Here is a 20684-nt window from a genome sequence, read left to right on the forward strand (position 1 = left end):
GAAACAATAAAAGTCGATTTTGCCGAAATATAGATGATTGAAGTTTGTCCTAATGTAACTAAATTCACAGCGATCGACCTGATCAACAACCTACTGCAAGTGAAGCAACGCAAGCGCCTCAGCGTGGACAAGTCCCTCGCCCACGCGTGGCTCCAAACACAGCAGGCCTGGGAGGACCTCCGGGCTTTAGAGAAGAAAGTGGGGCGCCGCTACCTCACGCACCCGAGCGACGACGCGCGCTGGGGGGAGGCCGACAGCGAACAGTTGGATCCGTGACTCCAGTGAGTTTATTTATTATTATTTAAACCACATAAAACTATTTTTGTGACTAGACTAACCGATCGTCTACTGTCCACAGAGACAACCCGAAGCCCGCAGAGCGGCCGCGGTCGCGCGGCTGCTTCGTGCGCCTGCGCTGGAGGAAGCTGCTCGTGCGTGTACGAGTGCGGTAACCACACAACACACACACAGTCACACGGGCGCACCTCCACACACCCCGTCTATACCACTTGGAGCGAACAGATGGGATCGAAAGCTATAGCAACTCGTTATAATATGTTTGAAAACACCTTTAGGGGCTATTCATAAATTACGTCATTTTAAATTAGGCGGGGGGGGTCTGGACATCGGATGATGGTAACATGACGTAGGAGGAAACGGGGTCATTCGAAGCATGATTTTTGGATGATTTTAGGGGGGGGGGGGTCAAAAATCGTCAAAAAACGATGACGTAATTTATGGACAGCCCGTTATATTACGGTGGCAAACAGATCCCTTCACTAAAACCTCGCTTAACACTTAGACGTTCATAATTAACACTTAAGTATGACCTCAAACCTGCGCTGCTGTCACGCGACCATATCAGTTAGATTTTATACGCTGTAGACACGTATTTAAAGTTAAAACCATGGCAGCATTTTTGACATTCGTAGCTTTTAAACAAACCCCATGCAATGTACTTATTTTGACTGTGTGTCAAAAATACGAATGTCAAAACAGGCTATATAAAGTAATATACATATACCTATGTATAATATGTATTTTAACTAAGTAAATTAATTTTGAAACAAGATTTATGTAAACAATAGAGTTATTATTTATATACAGTTGCAACAATATACGCTTGCATTGACAAATGTACGAAATAAAAATAACATAAACGTATAGGTATCGACTATGTGAAAGCGGGGCAGTCACATAGACACAGCGAACGCTGCTAAAGATTTCTTCACTATGTCTAATAAGAATAACATATTTTCTGTACATTTTGAGGGCAATGCAAGCGTACTAATACGTACATTTTATACCTCAACTATAAAAAATCGTTTTAAAATGTAATGTCGGTTGTCTTAACTGCATTCCTAAATAAGTAGCTGTTTTAATTTTATTTTAACAATAAGTTTAACCGTTTCGTTTTACCCTGTAATTTATTTATATGTGGATTTTAATAATAACTGTTAGACGTAAGTATCAATGTTGACGTAAGAACATAATGTTTTGTTATGAACAAATAGTTTATGAATATTTTTACACTGTTACAATTTACAATTTAGTTTCTATAAAGGGTCAGGTGTCAGGTGAATGTCGATTTTAATTATTGTGTAACAGAGATCATTTTACAATGGCATGTTGTCGCCAATCGCTCGTATCGTAGTCAATTTGTTGAGTGAAGTGTATGCGTGTCGTATTTCGCTGTTGCTCGGTTCGTCACTTGGACTTAAATGGACGTTAAGCCCCATTGAGACGGTTCAAGAACTTGCAAGTAATAAGTATTCGACACTTTGCTAACTACAGGGTACATTCGCATCAGATATATCGGAGCCGCCGAGGCGCTCAAAAATAACTGAATACGCACTCTAACGCCTTGACAATAGAGGTGTGTGCAGATATTTGTGATTGTGACCAACTTGGCCGACTGTACTATATCTGATAGCGAGTGTACAATGATCGGCCAAATATCGAAAAGCTTGCATGCAAGTTCCTCAATCGCCTAAATAGGGCTTTAGGCGTGAGTTTTCAATGGGAATCCCAAACTGTAGGTATACAAAAATCAGCGTCACAAAATGAAATCATAAATAATTTATGTTTATTCTGAGTGACAGAGATAGTTGCCCGAAATTTTCGCGGTTATAGCCCAGTTATGATGTCTATGGTCTTTAGAAACGATGGCAGCTGCTCTATGAAGGCTCCAAGTGACTTTAACCGGCCTCTTCATTAAATCTCTCGGTGTATGTGTGCTCTTATGGTCTATGGTCTTCTCTGTAATGTTTCTACTCACTCTTTTAAACTAAGTCCTATTTGTAAGGTCTATCTTAACTATTGTGTACTACTATCACGCCAGAGATCAGTTTCACACTATACCCCGTTTTATTAAGATTAGAATTTTTCAACCTCAAAAGTGGTGGTAAGTAATTATTTTTTTCCTCCGAAATGTTCCTATGATATCTAATATCGCGGTACATAAATATGTAAACAACACTATAATTCAGTGTATACTTACTAAGATTTAATTTTGGAGAACAAAAGCTACCACTCTTGAGGTTATAAAATTTCTAATCTGAAAAAACGGACTATAGTGTAGTTTTCTACGTTGAAAGCAAAGACGAGTTAACAATAATATCTATCAATCTCCATAAATAATCGCATCACTGTTGTAGTTAGCGTCTGGCAAACTGTTTCATTAAAAATATTCAACGCCATCTAGTAAACTCTTGGAAAAATATTGCATTTCGGTATTACTTCTTAAGTAAGGGCGCTAAACACGAAGAATTAAGTACATTGATCCGCTTGTTCCTATCTCTATCGCACGCGCATAAAATTATATTGCTGTCCCGCCGGCAGTCAATGCCACTGTGCGAGCGGGACAGCCATATAATTACGCGCGTGCGATAGAAATAAGATATGGAGGGTCAATGTACGAAATTCTTCGTGCTAATAAGCGTCCTTAGGCCCTTTAACAACAGTTGTGTGCACGGCTATGGAGATAGTTAGATTTTATTATCGTTTGTCTCTGGTTGGAAAGAACTATAAGTAACTATAAGAGGCGCGGCCTCGTAACGTAACGGCCTAACTCGACTTAACTTAGGTAAGGTTTAGTCAATAGGGCTCGAGCGGACTTATCACCGAACTGTACGACTCGAATCACTTTTCTTGAAAGATATTTCATCGGCATAACAATATTACTATATTTTTCAACAGGAGCGAGACTTTGGTAGCTCAGTCGGTTTTATAGCGACTTGCTTGATTAAATCCCGAGAGAAGCGATTATTGTTTATAATTGACGGAGTGCCTCGTTGCCTAGAACTTAAACTACCTATTCAATGTTTTGATTCTATTGACAACGTTTGTACCCAGTCAGGGATATAAGAAAAAATGTAGAATGTATATTGCATATACCTACCTAAAATAAATGATATGATTCAGCTCGCATATAGAGTCGCACCAAGCTCTATGCTGTGCATGGCAGATGTATTTGCTACGACGAAGTGTACGCATGTCATCAAAATTTCTATGGAAATATGACATTTAAAAACACTATGGTTTATCAAAGTTGGTGCAAAGTTATACGGAATCAAGTCGAGTCGTACCATTCGGTCAAAAGTTCAAGCCGAGCGCACAACCCCGCGCAACTAGATATATACCTAAGTTGCAAGGACGACGCGTCGTCGTCGTCGTCGACGCGACGTTCTCGACGCAACTGTCACGCATTTTGGGACATTCCCATTCGTTCTACATAACAACTAAATGACAAAAAAATGTCGAACAAAATATAATACGGTTCGTCCAAATCAAAGATTCATTTATTGCATTCGATGTGTAAAGTCTAAGACAGATGCTGTTTTCGAATTTGACCATATGCCTACCATATTATAGTGCGGTTCCGACGGTTCCGTAATGCGGCACCTCTGCATAGTTGTCAAAATGTGACAATAGGGCTGGCAACTGTCAAAGATTTTTAGAGATGGCGCCAGCATAGATTATACCTGTCTAGTTTTGTTCTATGGGATTTAACTATTTTAAGACTTGTTGTACTACTAACATTATATGGATCTCTCCGATTCGAAATAAATAAATAATTGAATTGAATTTGAATTTAGCTTCGAGGCTACCTTCCAGCCAAAATTCCAAAGAAAATACGTGCATTCTACATTCGACTCTACTCATAGGATTGAAGGTACAATAAAAACCCATGCTGGCGCCATCTGTTGAATACTTCGACCGACCAACCCCATTCAGTTACTACAAAACCGTTCAAATCTTCTGGCACGTTTTCTCTTCGATTTTACACCCAAATAGAAGAAATGAGAAAAATCTCAGTTCCTTTCTTCCAAATCAGTCTCAAACTGCCAACAGTTTTAGAATTTTGATTGGTCTCGAACACGAGTGATATATATTTATATATTAAAGTATATTTTGGGAGTATTTCCCGCGTACGAGTAAGCTACGGTTAGCGGGGTACCATGGTATAATAATATACTCCGCCTGGTACTCTCTTCCGACCACGTGACTGACACAAGCCTACGTCATCATGCGACAGCGCTATATAATAGTATGCAATAGTGCTATACAAAGTGGCAATGTTATTGTGACGTAGGCTTGTGTCACTCTGGGAAGAGAAGACCATGTTTTATTAGACTATGGCGGGGTACGAAGGGACCTTAATGTAAGTATACGCGTCCGGCCTGGATTGTTATATTGTTATTATATTGGACATGTTTATTTCGTTTTACCCTCATTTACTCTAAAAACTTTTTAATATCTCTCTGTCTCTCTCTACAACAAATACCTAAGTGTAGGTACCTACTGTAGGTACCTGATATCAAGTTTTTAGGCCAAATTAGGGTATTTTTATACTTTTTATTATACTTCTGCCCGCTGTCGCTTTACTCTGTCACAAATCTAACGTGTGCTGTCTATTCTATTGCGAGTACTTGCATTAGTCATTCCAACAACATTTTTATACTGTGATTTTTTTATACATTTACTTTTTATTATTTATACAAACTTTGCAATGCAAGCTTCCATTTTCTGTGATCTCTTGTAAGGACATGTTTTGATAATTAATTTATATATTTTAGCATGATGCGTAAGAGTATTTTAAACTTTTAACTTGACATTTTACAACTCTCTTATAATTTTTGTTATTTTTATAATATATATGATACAATTAAGTGTTGACATTACCGTAGTAAACTACGTTATAAATAAATATTTTAATTCATCCGAGCTATTTAACTATGTGCTAGAATACCTACTATTGTATTATTGTTTTAACATATTTTGAACGACACAATTGTTTCGCACGCGACCGGTCCCATCTTCCAGTTGAATACATTTTAGTGCAAATACATTTGGACCAACCCTGGATCGTAAGTTAGTTATAGTGCGATGTTTAATGTTGTGTAATTAATTGGCGAAATTATTTAGTAATAAGTTGTGTCGAATTGTATGTAATGGTACCAGGTTATAAATTATAATATCTGTAATAATTAAATGGAGGTGGTGAGAACGCTATGCTTTCGCGCGGAATCCGCGCAAATACCGTCAGGTTTCGTACGCGTTTCTAATATAGTTGCATAATCACTTAAAATCAATAAAAACGTGTATTTTTCTATTGCAATTTCCATACAAAATGACCTGCCTTCATTGGTGTTGAGTGATGTATCCAATAACATTAAAAGCAGCTGTTAATTGCTAATAAGGATCCAATCGCCGGCGATCAGTTGTAAAGCGACTAATGTACAGTCGCTATCAGATATATCGAAGCGGCCGTGGTGCCCAGAAACATCTGAACACGCACTCTAGCGCCTTGACAATGGAAGCGTAAGTATATACTTGTAAGCACTTTGGCCGCTCCGATATATCTGATGATGGCGACTGTATACAAACTATCAACACTGACCTACGGCGGTCGGAACTTCGCAGTTAGGCTACAGTACCGCCGCTACCTTGAGTTGACACTTAACGTTTACACTAGCGTCTGAGCTATTAGTGCGATCGAGAGGGAATGCAATCGAGCTCACAGTCGCTAGCGTGAATTTCAACTGTTAACTCATGGTAGCCGTACAGGACCTTATACCGCAGTGCCGACAACTAGCCAAAATAACGTGTCAATTTCAGATTATCATTCTGATAGCTATCGATTATTCAATTCATATTTAAACTAGAATAAATCATTCAAATTCTGAAGATATTTTCGCGAAAACATAGTGACTAGACTTTAACATAATAACACGCATAATATTTTATATTTCAATGGTACTTACGTATAAATTATTGCAAATCGGTGATTGTTGAACAAGGGTGCTTTGTGTGTTGCCATGCGGATAAATAATAATAATAAAATTAGAATTGCTACAAATTGCGACAAAAGCTTACTAGAGCCGTCACAATGATGATGCCCTAAATAATTATCTTTCGAAAGAAACCTAGTGTTGCGTTTGAGATTAACACAATCATTATTTTTTATTTCATTGTCCAGCAACCTTGTCAGTAAATTGTTCTATTTCATTTGAGCTGAAAAAATTACATGAACTGGGCGCCTGATTTAGATTCGTCTTAATCTTTATTAATTACCTCCTTGTTTCTGAATTATTGGGCATCACTGCTTACGTACAGTTACTATTAGATATACTCGAGCGGCCGAGGTGCTCAAAAATATCTGAGCACACACTCGAACGCCTTGACAATAGAGGTGTGTTCAGATATTTGTGAGCGCTTTGGCCGCTCCGATAGATCTGATGGCGACTGTAGGTAGATTGGGCATTGTAGCGGTCGTATGCTAAAGTTTACACACAGAGCGCCCCTCGATGTTGTAGGCTAAGCGGTTATTTGTGAGAGCGATTTACAAATGTGTTACATTACATATGAAATAATAAATGCCGTTTTGGATACGTCGTGTTTCATTCCTATATTATATCCTTATACTACGTACTAAATATTGATCTAGACACGCTGCAGCGTGTCAAGCCAAGTTCAAGTAAAGGAACTGGCTAGCCAGCGACGAGTGTAATATTACACGAACCACTTGGTGCCACTTTTGACCCTTCTATATATAAGTCAAAACATCTTTAACGTAAACACATAAAATTACGTGTGTTTAATTATATCCATAAGGACATCTAGAAGCCCAAATTTCATGAAGCTAGCTCAAACGGTTATAAAGATATGAAGGTCAAAAAGTCGTAAATTTTGGCACTGACTGACTGACATATAGTACCTAAACCTAACCTACTTCCAGATGACCTAGAAGGATGAAATTTGGAATCCAGCTCGGTTATTGTGTGTAAGCGTAGGAAAAAATCTAAAAATTAAAAAAAAGTTAAAAAATAGGGGGGTCCCCATACAAAAAAAAAACATTTTTTATTGTGACTGACATATAAGTACCTAAACCTAACCTACTTCCAGATGACCTAGAAGGATGAAATTTTGAATCCAGCTCGGTTATTGTGTGTAAGCGTAGGAAAAAATCTAAAAATAAAAAAAAGTTAAAAAATAGGGGGGTCCCCATACAAAAAAACCATTTTTTATTGTGACTGACATATAAGTACCTAAACCTAACCTACTTCCAGATGACCTAGAAGGATGAAATTTTGAATCCAGCTCGGTAATTGTGAGTAAACGTAGGAAAAAACCTAAAAATAAAAAAAAGTTTAAAAATAGGGGGGGTCCCCATACAAAAAAATATTTTTTAATTGTATTGTTGGAACCGTTACAAGCAGATATTTGAAACTATCCCAATATATGTAAAATGCAAGGGGACATGCGAAAAACTCGAGGGTACAACTTTAAATGGTAATGCCCAAATCCTAGATTCATGATCAAAAAAGGCAACACTTTGATTTTAAGTACATCTTGTCAACAGTATAGTCACGTATAGTTGTCCTTTTTTGACAAACGGCATTTTTAAAAGAGCGAGGAGAGAGAAATGATACTAGTTGCTGCGCCGTCAAAGAGAACAGGGCTATAACCGCGAAAATCGAAGTTCGCAAATTGCGGGCATTTTTCTCTGTCACTCTAATTACGCCATCATTGGAGTAAAAGAGAAAGAACCCCGCAATTTGCGATTTTCGGTATTGGCGGTAGCCCCACACATGCCCCACAGAAAACGTTGGAGCCTTGCAAGGTACCTAGAGTCGCACCAAGAAAAGAAAAGTCTGCAGCCGATTTGATAGCCCACGCAGTGCAAGTGTTATTTATACGACATAATCGAGCGTCGTATCAGGCGTAATCCCCGACTGATTAGCCCAAGGCACGATACCGCAGCATTTCGTGGCAGTTTTCGTTATGCTGCCACGAAGTGCTGGAATAACCTTCCGCCACCTATTTGGGAGAGCATTACTGTTAGTGGGTTCAAGTCTAAACTGAAAAAACATCTATTGGCTCAACAAGGTATTGCTGCCGAAGGGCATCATTTTCTAACATATTGATGGTATCAGCTCTAGTTCCTTAACCTCAAAGTCGATTCCTAGTTAACCGCCGTATAATAAAATCATATGTATAATATTTTTGTAATACTTATATAAGTATTGGTATTTAATATTTTAAACACATTATTAATCTGACAACAAACTACTCCTACTACTGACACACAAGTCGCGCAGTATGCTGTCCCGCACCGCACACCTCGCTGGCTCCGCAGAAAATCAGCGCCGTTGGCAATGCTTAGTCATGCCAACTGCAATACTGAGTGGAGACCATTTCAGCCTCACATCTTTATCTGTAATATGTCTCTTTGTGTTCTGTATACTTCTTGTTTCACATTTTATGTTTTTTTGTAATGGAATGATGTGTTGCCTGAATAAATATTTTTTCTCAAACATGCAATGAAATGTCGTCACTCCGGGCGTTATATCAGGCTTCGAAGTATCACGTTTAGGGCGGAGCAACTCCAGAGAACTGTAAAGGAAAAACACAAGAAAAGAAAAAAAAGAAAAAAAAAAAGCAAAAAATATTTATAGGGCTGTATCTCCTAAACCATGCGTCGTAGCGCAAAAATAATAAAATGTTCGTTCCTCTGTAAGAAACCCTTAATTAATATTTAAAAAAAAAAACACAAAAAAGAAAAAAATAATAACAAAAAAAACTTTATAATGCTGTATCTCCTAAACCGTACGTCGTAGCGCAAAAATAATCAAATTTTCGTTCCCCTTAAAGAACCTCTTAATAACATTAAAAAAAACAAGAAAAGAAAAAAAAGAAAAAAAGAGCAAATAAAATATTTATAGGGCTGTATCTCCTAAACCATGCGTCGTAGCGCAAAAATAATAAAATGTTCGTTTCTCTGTAAGAAACCCTTAACACTTTCGCAACCGGGCAAAAAACGGCGCACTACCCCAGAAACCGGTCGTCTATATCTGCGTACAAAACAACCCGCTGGGCGGGTTGTCCGGCATCTGAGTAAAGTTTACGAGTGCCCGAGAGTCGGGTACGCGGTGTCGAATGTGTTAATTAATATTAAAAAAAAAACCACAAAAAAGAAAAAAATAATAACAAAAAAAACTTTATAATGCTGTATCTCCTAAACCGTACGTCGTAGCGCAAAAATAATCAAATTTTCGTTCCCCTTTAGGAGACCCCTTAATAACATTTAAAAAAACACAAGAAAAGAAAAAAAAGAGAAAAAAAAGCAAAAAATTTTTTTATAGGACTGTATCTCCTAAACCATGCGTCGTAGCGCAAAAATAATAAAATGTTCATTCCTCTGTAAGAAACCCCTAATTAATATTAAAAAAAAAACTAAAAAAAAAGATAAAAAAAAAAAATACTTTATAATGCTCTTAAACCGTGCGTCGTAGCGCAAAAATAATAAAATTTTCGTTCCCCTTATGAACCCCACGCACTGAATAACCTATCACATTAGGACATGAAACAATCATCATCATCAATTTTTATTATTATTTCATTGCATGTTTAAGAAAAGCACTATACATACCACGGCGTGAAAAGGGGTTGTCGGCCTCATAACTATCCGGCCTCACTACGTTCGGCCGTCTATATGCATTCGGCCGGCAACCCCTTACTTCCCAGCCTCTGTAGTAATGTACTATTCTATTCTATTCTATTCTATTCTATTCTATAATTTCATAGAAGTTTGACGTTTAAAATAACACTTTCACTGCGTGGGCTATCAAATCCGCTGCAGACTAATTAGGGTATTTAGAACCAGTATACAAAGTATCATAACAATCGGTGTAGCGGTTACGAAGAAATTAACAAATTACAATTTTTTACTTTGGAGCAACCTGTATGTGTAAGTAGCTCTTGAGGTAATAAATAGTATGAAACCTTCTTAGACCGTTTTGATTATCTTTTTTATTTATGACATTAATAAGATTCGGACTTTTGACAAATGTCAACATTGCCGCACATTTTCAGACAAATTGTCAAAAGCACTGCCAATGATTAATCTAATCACAGAAGAAATAATAGTACTACCGTACAGAAAGGACACTTCCTACAAACCCGAAGTTTGACAGCGATTCAGGGTCGAATCATGCTATCTTTTTCTAATATATAGCACTGTCCCTTTCGGCTATTTAGGGTTGTCAACATTCAGGTGATTATCTTATCTGTGGTCGTGCACGCACAAGGAAGTCAAGTGGTGCCAACCCTAATAATTGCTCGGAGCAATGCTGAGCCGAACGGATCCGAGTTCGACCGACATCAGGAGTGTCTCCCCACTGGATTAATACAGTATGTTTCTTTTTGTTGTCGATTATTGGAAACATGGTATAATAATATACTCCGCCTGGTACTCCATTCCGAGATTCGCGTATGACCTAACTGACACGCGCCTACGTCATCATGCTGTTTACAGGTTCTCAAACTTTGAAATGTGGGAGAATTTTAACCAACGGTGAAAATTATTTTAACGGCATTAATTTTAAGTTATTCATGTAGAAACATAGTAAAATAAAACAAATCTAATGTATTAAATTAAACTTTATTTATCTATACAAGACAAACGTTTGAAAAACTAATTCACAGTTACACATTAATTACCAAGCTTACGGCGTGAAAAGTTTGGAAAACACTGCGACTGCTGACACTGAGCGAGAAGGAAATAACAATTAACACGCGTTCGACAAGGATGACGGTCAGGGCATGAAGTTATCTAGATCCGAATTGTCAAATGTGCACAGCGCTATCCTGTGTTGCCAGTAGTATAAACAGAATTACCCGAAAGTCTGAAATTTCTTTCGTGAATCGGAAGATATTGCTAACGAGTAATTAAAAATGAAGTGTTATTGTAAAATTTAAGCTAAAATACATATAAATGAAAATTATACAATTATAAAGAAATATTTTAACTTATTAACCATAGGTATAATGTACCCATGTAACATGTTATGTTGAAATAAAGTGGCAATGTTATTGTGACGTAGGCCCGTGTCACTCTGGGAATGGAAGACCATGTTTTATTAGACCATGATTGGAAATAACTTTTGTTTGAAAATTTATTTTTTTATCTTTTGTTCTAATCCATACTAATATTATAAATGCGAAAGTGTGTCTGTCTGTCTGTCTGTCTGTCTGTTACCTCTTCACGCTTAAACCGCTGAACCGATTTTGATGAAATTTGGTATAGAGATAGTTTGAGTCCCGGGGAAGGACATATAGCAGAAGAGCCGGCCGCAAATTTTCTAACCGACTTGATACCACGATGAAATGCACAATGGTTTCCCATAAAAGTGATGCTAAGACCGAATTCGATAGTCTGCCACGGCGGAACTTGCCGAAAGTACGAAAAAGAAGGCCACTTCCGGTGCGAAAAAAGGGGGCTGATTTAACCCATCTGATACCGAAATAATAGTTATGGCAGCAGTTAGAAATTTACATGTAGACACAGAAAAGCGAAGTCTGCCAGTATTTTTTTTGCCGGAAGTGCTTGGCAGACGCTCTCAAAGGTGGCAACCAGGACCCCTAATTTAACCCATCTGATACCACCATGAAACCAATTCCAGTCGGTAGGTATGAACCCTCATGTCAGGAATATATAAGTCTGCCAAGGCTTTTCCTGCCGAAACACCTTGGCAGACGAGACTATGTGAGCAAGGTAACCATCGGTTACCCTACACTAACCCATCTGATACCACCATGAAACCAATTCCAGTCGGTAGGTATGAACCCTCATGTCAGGAATATATAAGTCTGCCAAGGCTTTTCCTGCCGAAACACCTTGGCAGACGAGACTATGTGAGCAAGGTAACCATCGGTTACCCTACACTAACCCATCTGATACCACCATGAAACCAATTCCAGTCGGTAGGTATGAACCCCCATTTTAGGAATATATAAGTCTGCCAAGGTTTTTCCTGCTGAAACACCTTGGCAGACGAGATTATAAGCAAGATGACCATCGGTTACCGTACACTAACCCATCTGATACCACGATGAAACCAATTCCAGTCGGTAGGTATGAACCCTCATTTCAGGAATATATAAGTCTGCCAGGGCTTTTCCTGCCGAAACACATTGGCAGACGAGATTATGTTAGCAAGGTGTACATCAGTTACCCTACATCAACCCATCCGATACCACCATGAAACCAATTCCAGTCGGTAGGTATGAACCCCCATTTCAGGAATATATAAGTCTGCCAAGGCTTTTCCTGCCGAAACACCTTGGCAGACGAGATTATAAGCAAGATGACCATCGGTTACCGTACACTAACCCATCTGATACCACCATGAAACCAATTCCAGTCGGTAGGTATGAACCCTCATTTCAGGAATATATAAGTCTGCCAAGGCCTTTCCTGCCGAAACACCTTGGCAGATGAGATTATATTAGCAAGATGTACATCAGTTACATGAAATCAATTCCAGTCAGTAGGTATGAACCCGCATTTCAGGAATATATAAGTCTGCCAAGGCTAGGTCTTACCCATCTGATACCTTGTTTGACAAGTCCAGTCTGCCAAGTCAAGTCTGCCAAGGCCTTGGCAGACTTATATAGTCCTGAAATGCGGAACCTACTGACTGGAATTGGTTTCATGTAACTGATGTACATCTTGCTAACATAATCTCGTCTGCCAAGGTGTTCCGGCAGGAAACGCCTTGGCAGACTTATATATTCCTGAAATGAGGGTTCATACCTAATACCGACTGGAATTGGTTTCATGGTGGTATCAGATGGGTTAGTGTACGGTAACCGATGGTAATCTTGCTTATAATCTCGTCTGCCAAGGTGTTTCGGCAGGAAAAGCCTTGGCAGACTTATATATTCCTGAAATGGGGGTTCATACCTACCGACTGGAATTGGTTTCATGGTGGTATCAGATGGGTTGATGTAGGGTAACTGATGTACACCTTGCTAACATAATCTCGTCTGCCAAGGTGTTTCGGCAGGAAAAGCCCTGGCAGACTTATATATTCCTGAAATAATGGTTCATACCTACCGACTGGAATTGGTTTCATCGTGGTATCAGATGGGTTAGTGCACGGTAACCGATGGTCATCTTGCTTATAATTTTGTCTGCCAAGGTGTTTCGGCAGAAAAAACCTTGGCAGACTTATATATTCCTAAAATGGGGGTTCATACCTACCGACTGGAATTGGTTTCATAGTGGTATCAGATGGGTTAGTGTAGGGTAACCGATGGTTACCTTGCTCACATAATCTCGTCTGCCAAGGTGTTTCGGCAGGTAAAGCATTGGCAGACTTATATATTCCTGACATGAGGGTTCATACCTACCGACTGGAATTGGTTTCATGGTGGTATCAGATGGGTTAAATTAGGGGTCCTGGTGGCCACCTTTTCCGGCAAAAAAAATACTGGCAGACTTCGCTTTTCTGTGTCTACATGTCAATTTCTAACTGCTGCCATAACTATTATTTCGGTATCAGATGGGTCACATCAGCCCCCTTTTTTCGCACCGGCAGTGGCCTTCTTTTTCGTACTTTCTGCAAGTTCCGCCGTGGCAGACTATCGAATTCGGTCTTAGCATCACTTTTATGGGAAACCATTGTGCATTTCATCGTGGTATCAAGTCGGTTAGAAAATTTGCGGCCGGCTCTTCTACTAATAGGGTAGCTTTAACCCGGAAATCCCTCTTTAAAGGGGTGAAAAAGGGGGTGGAAGTTTGTATGGGGAATCAATAACCGCTGAACCGATTTGGTTGAAATTTGATAGTTTGAGTCCCCGTAAGAGAAGAGAAGACAAGAGAAGCTTCGTATGTTTCAGAATATTCCAGAACATTCGAAAGTGTTCTGGAATATTCCACAATGATCTAGAATGTTCTCGAATATTCGACAACATTCCAGAATGTTCTGAAATGCTGTGGAATGCTCTCAAATACTCTCGAATTTTCTGGACTGTTCTAGAAATGTCTAGCCACCGAGACCCGACACCTCACCAGGTACATATTTTGTAGTATATGTATATTTATTTAAACATTATTGTACAAAATATGACTTGATGCCTAAAGGCATTCTCTACCAGTCAACCATAGGGCTAAACAGAGATGTAATAAAAATGGTGCAAGAAGAAAAGTAATATATTTCACGAGCTATTAAGTTGAACTTTCGTCTATTAAGTTAAGGTTCAACTTCTTCAACTGCAACTTCTCCAACTTCCTCAACTTCAACTTCTCTAACTTCAACTTCTCCTACTTCTTCAACTTTAACTTCTCCTACTTCTTCAACTTCAACTTCTCTAACCTTTTCAACTTCTTCAACTTTAACTTCTCTAACTTCAACTTCTCCTACTTCTTCAACTTCAACTTCTCTAACCTTTTCAACTTCTTCAACTTCAACATCCTCAACTTCTCCAACTTCTTCAACTTCCCCAACTTCTTCAACTTCAACTACTCCAACTTCTTTATCTTCCTAACCTTCTTTGACTTCTGCAACTTCATCTTAGTCAATTTCAACTTCTTCAACTTTAACTTCTCCTACCTATTTAACATCTTCAACTGCGCCAACGTATTCAACTTCTACAACTTCATTAACTTCTTTAACTTCTCCAACTCACAACTTCTTCAAATCTCCAACTTCTTTATCTTCCCTAAACTTCTTCAATTTATCCAACTTCTTCAAATTCTACAACTATTTCAAGTTCGTCAACTTCGACTTTTCCAACTTCGTCGACTTCTCCAACTTCTTCAACTTCTCCTACTTCAACTGCAACTTCTCCAACCTTTTCAACTTCTACTTCTCCAACCTTTTCAACTTCTACTTCTTGAACTTCTCCAACCTTTTCAACTTCTTCAACTTCTAATTCTCTAACCTTTTCAACTTCAACTTCTCCAACTTCTCTAACTTCAACTTCTCCTCCTTCTTCGACTTTAACTTCTCTAACCTTTTCAACTCCTACTCCTCTAACTTAGACTTCTCCTACTTCTTCAACTTCTACTTCTCCAGCCTTTTCAAATTCTTCAACTTCAACGTCTCCTACTTCTTCAACTCCTACTTCTTTAACTTAAACTTCTCCTACTTCTTCAATTTCAACTTCTCCTACTTCTTCAATTTCAACTTCTCCAACCTTTTCAATTTCTTCAACTTCAACTTCTTCAACTTCTTCAAATTAAACTTCAACTTCTCCAACTATATTTTTTTCAACTTCTCCAACTTCTCCACCTTTAACTTCTCCAACTTTCCCAACTTTTTCAACTTCTTCAATTTCTCCAACTTCTTTATCTTCCTACTTCTTCAACTTTCACTTCTTCAATTTGTCCAACTTTTTCAAATTCAAATTCTCCAACTTTTTCAAGTTCTTCAACTTCAACTTCTCCAACCTTTTCAACTTCTTCAACGTTTTCAACTTCTTCAACTTCTCCAACTTCCTCAAATTCAACTTCTCCAACCTTTTCAACTTCTTCAATTTCAACTTCTCCAACTTCTACAACTTCTCCAACTTCTTCAACTTCAACTTCTCGAACCTCCAAGTTGGAGTGGAGGTGGAAGTGAAGTTAAGATACAAAATTAATAAAAAAATAAAATATCTTAAATTAAAAAGGAATCAAAAGATCTTTTGTTACAAATAAAGAAAGTTCGCATTTTTGACTAATTAGTCACCCATTTTGGGGGTGAAAAGAAGGGTGTTATAAAAAGCAGATTTGTTTAAAAATTATGGTACCCAAATTACTAATTCCACACAGACGAAGTCGCGGGCAAAAGCTAGTTAAAATAATATTACCGTTAGAGCATTTCTGGGAAGTAACCCTACGTGGGATTTCAGGGTTTGTCCAATGGCTAAGGTCACCCTGTATATAATAACATGAATTACACGCTCCGGTGACGAGAGAAATTATTTTCGAGAGTATGGAGCGACTAATAGCAGCAGTCTAACGTGAGATTACGCTATGAGCATTTATCTGCTGTTCAATTCTAAAAACAAACCGGTATGCTAGTGACATAGCTAGTATAACGCATATATTCTATACAATTATTTCTAATATACCTATGCATAATATTCTATACAATCAGAAATGAAAATAAAGTTAAGGAAGTAGGTATGGATGGAATTATGGATGACACAAGATTTCTTAGTTCCTTGTAAGTGTATTATGTATAAGTACCTATAGGGAGGGGTTTGAAAAATACTGCCTCCCAGCAGTGGCATGCAGAAGAGGTGTGTAAATAGGAATAAGATGCACTCTTCCTTGTGGGCCCTTGACCAATACAAAGTTTGCAGAAAAGTTATTAGTTAGTATTTATGATTAAAATTTAATTAGTTTTAAAGTTCAGGACAAGCTTGGGAATAAGACAGCTAAAACGAAACAATTCCAAGTAAGGTTCACGGCAAACAATCACAACAAAATATATAATTAGTATAAGGGATAGAGATCTTCATTAACCAGATAAGACACAATTACATTAAAACATAGATATTCTTTATGTCCAGGCTATAATCAGTCTTTATACCAATAGAATTTGTTGCACAAATCTGATGTCCATTCATTATTGGATCTCAGCACTGCTTCAACAAGATTACCTAATTTTAAATCAGGATATTCTGTGAGTAATTCTTGGACCACAAAAACCCACCTTAAACCCACCTACTCCAAGTTGAACATGATAGTCATGATAAGCATTTGGATGGTCTCCTGTAGGCGCAAAAGACACACCATCGCGAAGTTGTTTCATCACCTTATACTCTTCTGCAAGTCCAATGTTTGTAGACTCGTACTTTTCTGCATTTTGTTTCGGCTCATTATTTAACAAGTTGATCTGATTTTCACTGAGATCAGTTGGGAATATCTGGATAATCTCTAGCTTACGAATGGAACTTGCAGATTTTTGAAAAGATGCACTTAAAGTTGCAATACTTTCCTTGATCAACTCCATCATTCGGGTCATCTGTGTCATTGTTTGATTCAGGATGTCACAGAGCTGAGCCACCTGGACAATCGCTTCCTTTTGCACTGGTTTATCAGGTTCTTCATTTTTAACTTTTATTTCTTTTACCTCAATAGACTCTCCAATGGTGTGGATAATCCTATCAGCATTTTTATCACCTTCTCCTACTCCGATAAGATCTATGTTATCAATTTGCTTTATATTGTCTTTCTTTTCCGTCAATGACGCGACTATATTTGTCATGGCAGTCAAATCTTAGGAATTTCTTTTTACCTCGTCAGTTCCAATTCCAAATATAATCAATCTTTCCGACCAGTTCTTTAATCTTTTTCAGAGTGAGCTGTTTTTCATTTTCATTTTAACTAAAATAAAAATAAATGTAACTTATAAATAAAAATAATCTAAAACATTGAATGTTTTTGGTGATAAAGGTCTACAATGGACAGTTAAATTAAGAGTGTTGTTGTTGGTGCCTAATAATATCAATGGCACCACATCTGTGAACAATTGCAGAAGCAGTTTTACAAGATGAATGTAGAATGTAGAGTCACAACAGGTCGCCTTGTCCTGAACGCTAAGGTTATCGGTTACTTAGGTTATAGTTGCGGAAGAAAAAGAACAGACGTTTTGATTAACATCACATTAATTTAATAACTAATAACCTACGTTTAGGTACAATAAGCTTAGGTACAAGATTCTTAGCACTCTCGATTTCGTACATTACCTACATTATATCTCATCAAAGCCAACGGCAAAATGCTTATATTAAGATCCCCTACATCAGCGTAACGGCCCGGCAATCGAGGCGTGACGTGTCACAGCACAATTGTCACGCGTCTCTAGTGCTAGTTCAGTCACAGGCCGAGATCGTTATTTAGTACACAATATAGCTCAAATTCCTCAGCACTCAACTAAATTACTGAGGCTAAATGCACCCGACATAGTCAGTCGACATGCTGCTCGTCCTCCTGTTGCTCGCGCACATACGCGCCGAGTGGGTCGAGATCACACAACTACACAAACCAACACACCATCGTGAGGTGCAAGATATCCTCGACTTCCATGAGGAGCGGCGGCGCAGACCATCTTTATCAAAAGAACCATCAAGCCTTGGTGATGGACATAGGAAATATATATCATCAACAAAAAGCAGCTTATACGATGAAAAGAAGCCACAATTTTCAACAGGACCTGAACTGTACAAAGAAAAGAGGAGGCCACATTTCCCAACAGAGCCTACCAATTTTAATGACGATATAAAGTTGCCACAGTTCTCAACGGAGCCTGGCTTTTTGGCAGATTACAAACGCAACAGGATTTATATCAATCACTCTATAGACCAGGGATCGCACTTTAGTGTAGACCAGTCACCAGAAAAGCATTGGACTAAAGGTGTAGTTCACAGAGTCCCCAACCCAACCGTCGGTACCGTTAAGAGAGTATATTTAACAACCGAAGAACCAGCTAAAGTAAAGTACGAGGAAGCAGATCTTACACATGAGGTGAAAGGATACACAATAAGAAACCCGTTTAAAGCTTTTGAAGATCAAAAACCCGAGTTCGTGACAAAAGAAGAGATGTTTGAAGATGACGGCGAGGACGTGGTTCACTTCGTTAGGAAACCACCTAAAGGTATTTGGGCGAAAGGAAATGAAATCCAATCGAAAAGTCCTGTAAGAAGCGTAGACGCAGAAGAAAACGGCCCTGCGAACAAAACACCTTCCAATATTTCTGAAGAGGATCAGAATGTGGAACCCGGCACAAGCGACACGAAGCCAAACACGATGGAGAATGTGCTGAAATTCGCAAAAGTTGTGGCAGACACCATTACGAGGAACACGCGAAAGAGCGTCAGCAGCAAGCTGCGGTATTTGGAGGACTTGAAGGACACCATCATGGTGAACATAGGTAAGAAAAAATTAAATAAAAAGTTGAATTGTTTAATGAAACGGTACGTACCTATTTATACCTACCGGCTATACCTGCTACAAATGCTTTAAACAAAAGCAACAAACGGTAAAGTGTTGTAGAGGATTAAAGTTTTCTAAACGTATTGTGAAACCGAAATGTTGATGGACACTAGGGTCACTAGGTTAGTTCAGATACCAAAGAAACTCCTATATTTATGTTTTTGTTTACTGTCAGCCAACGTGGTAAGTCTTACAAGGCTTAGGTAGGCAGATGGGTGCTTCATTTATGTGTTTCCTCCGCGTAAATCAAGTAGGTATAACTTATCATTATCATGCTAACCTTCTAGTATGGATAGAACTATATAGGTTCTAAAAGTAATAAATTGACAGAGGATCGCATCGAGTACCTGTGGCCGGACGACACGGGCGGTAGTGGAGCGCGCCGGCGCCGCTGGTCGCGTTCCGCAGAGGCTCGCGGTCACCACGTCGAGTTCCCCTCTTCCGAGAGCGCCCTCATGACCATATCCTTCCTCACCTTCGCTGTCTACCTCATCAAACTCGTACTAGTAAGCATTTTGAGTGAAGCTAATAGATAATTTATAACCAAACAAAGTTTAATAACACTTAATTCATTTTTACAGCAAGTTATCCAAACGTACAAAAACAAAACGATGATGGTGACACCGGCTGTATTTGCGGCCGTTGGGCGATCTGCAAGAAGCAAACAGAAAGATTCTCATAAATAGTTATTATATAGATACCAATAAATACCTTAATTATTATAATAACGAATTAAAAAAAATAATTTAGTTTTTTAAATCTTGCCGCCATTAAAAGCGTATAGTTATTGCATGAATTGATTTCAAACTGAAAACATCTTTATTGCTGATTTTTCATATATATATATTTTATAATAACGAAAAACATTATATGTAGGACCTCTGACGCTCGCGCGGGTTCGTACCTGGTGCAAAGGCTGGCCATCGCTATCCAACGTGGTAACGCGGCAAGTATAATGGGCACCTTTGCACCCGGTACAGCCCGCGGAGGCCTTTTAGATTAAAATATTTTAATATTTAGATATATTTAAGTTACCTTTGTATGATTATTTATGTACCATTAACCTTTTGTATAATAAATACAAATAAATATAACTTTCATTATATGTAGTTAATTATGAATCATTAACATTTAACATATATTCAAATATGTAGATAAGTTTTAAAAAGGTCTAAATAAAAAAATACATATACGTATCAGAACGCGCCATTTGTTGTCAAACGCCGATTATGCAGAACCCATGAATCTAGGATATACCTGGATCTGGCATGAGTGGTGGGGGTAACTGACAGAACGGGATAGTCTTATGTATCTTTCAGTAGGAGTAGCAGAGAAAGCGGTATTATTGCTTGTCCTTGTCACAGTCTCACTTTTTGTTTGTTCCCCACCTTTTTATTAGTATGGAGAATGG

At 38.3% G+C, this 20684-nt stretch overlaps 2 protein-coding genes and 1 long non-coding RNA gene across 3 annotated transcripts in view; all 3 read left to right on the plus strand.

Moving 5' to 3' along the window:
* Nucleotides 1-276, plus strand: part of LOC134799325 (serine/threonine-protein kinase D1) — a 95214-nt gene extending 94938 nt beyond the window's left edge. Inside the window, exon 17 of the mRNA XM_063771716.1 lies at nt 71-276. Coding sequence (XP_063627786.1) covers nt 71-276 — 206 coding nt within the window. The remainder of the gene's footprint in view (nt 1-70) is intronic.
* Nucleotides 277-3366: 3090 nt separating this feature from the next.
* LOC134799385 (uncharacterized) overlaps nt 3367-20684 on the plus strand; it is a 170037-nt gene continuing 152719 nt past the window's right edge. The window contains exons 1-2 of the long non-coding RNA XR_010145395.1: nt 3367-4463; nt 4654-6385. This is a non-coding gene — a long non-coding RNA (uncharacterized LOC134799385). The remainder of the gene's footprint in view (nt 4464-4653; nt 6386-20684) is intronic.
* Nucleotides 18238-19959, plus strand: LOC134799635 (uncharacterized). The gene is made up of 3 exons (XM_063772072.1): nt 18238-19211; nt 19604-19779; nt 19855-19959. Exons 1-3 carry the CDS (start codon nt 18257-18259, stop codon nt 19957-19959), a joined length of 1236 nt encoding a protein of 411 aa, XP_063628142.1. The 5' UTR covers nt 18238-18256.

The sequence above is a fragment of the Cydia splendana genome, chromosome 18 (assembly GCF_910591565.1).
Source record: "Cydia splendana chromosome 18, ilCydSple1.2, whole genome shotgun sequence".
Classification (NCBI taxonomy): domain Eukaryota; kingdom Metazoa; phylum Arthropoda; class Insecta; order Lepidoptera; family Tortricidae; genus Cydia; species Cydia splendana.

What these genes read in the sequence shown, in the direction of transcription:
- LOC134799635 (XM_063772072.1), top strand. Translation starts at nt 18,257, where the DNA reads ATGCTGCTCGTCCTCCTGTTGCTCGCGCACATACGCGCCGAGTGGGTC. An exon ending in CACCATCATGGTGAACATAG is followed by an intron (nt 19,212 to 19,603) that starts GTAAGAAAAAAT and finishes ATAAATTGACAG; the next exon opens with AGGATCGCATCGAGTACCTG. An exon ending in ACCTCATCAAACTCGTACTA is followed by an intron (nt 19,780 to 19,854) that starts GTAAGCATTTTG and finishes TCATTTTTACAG; the next exon opens with CAAGTTATCCAAACGTACAA.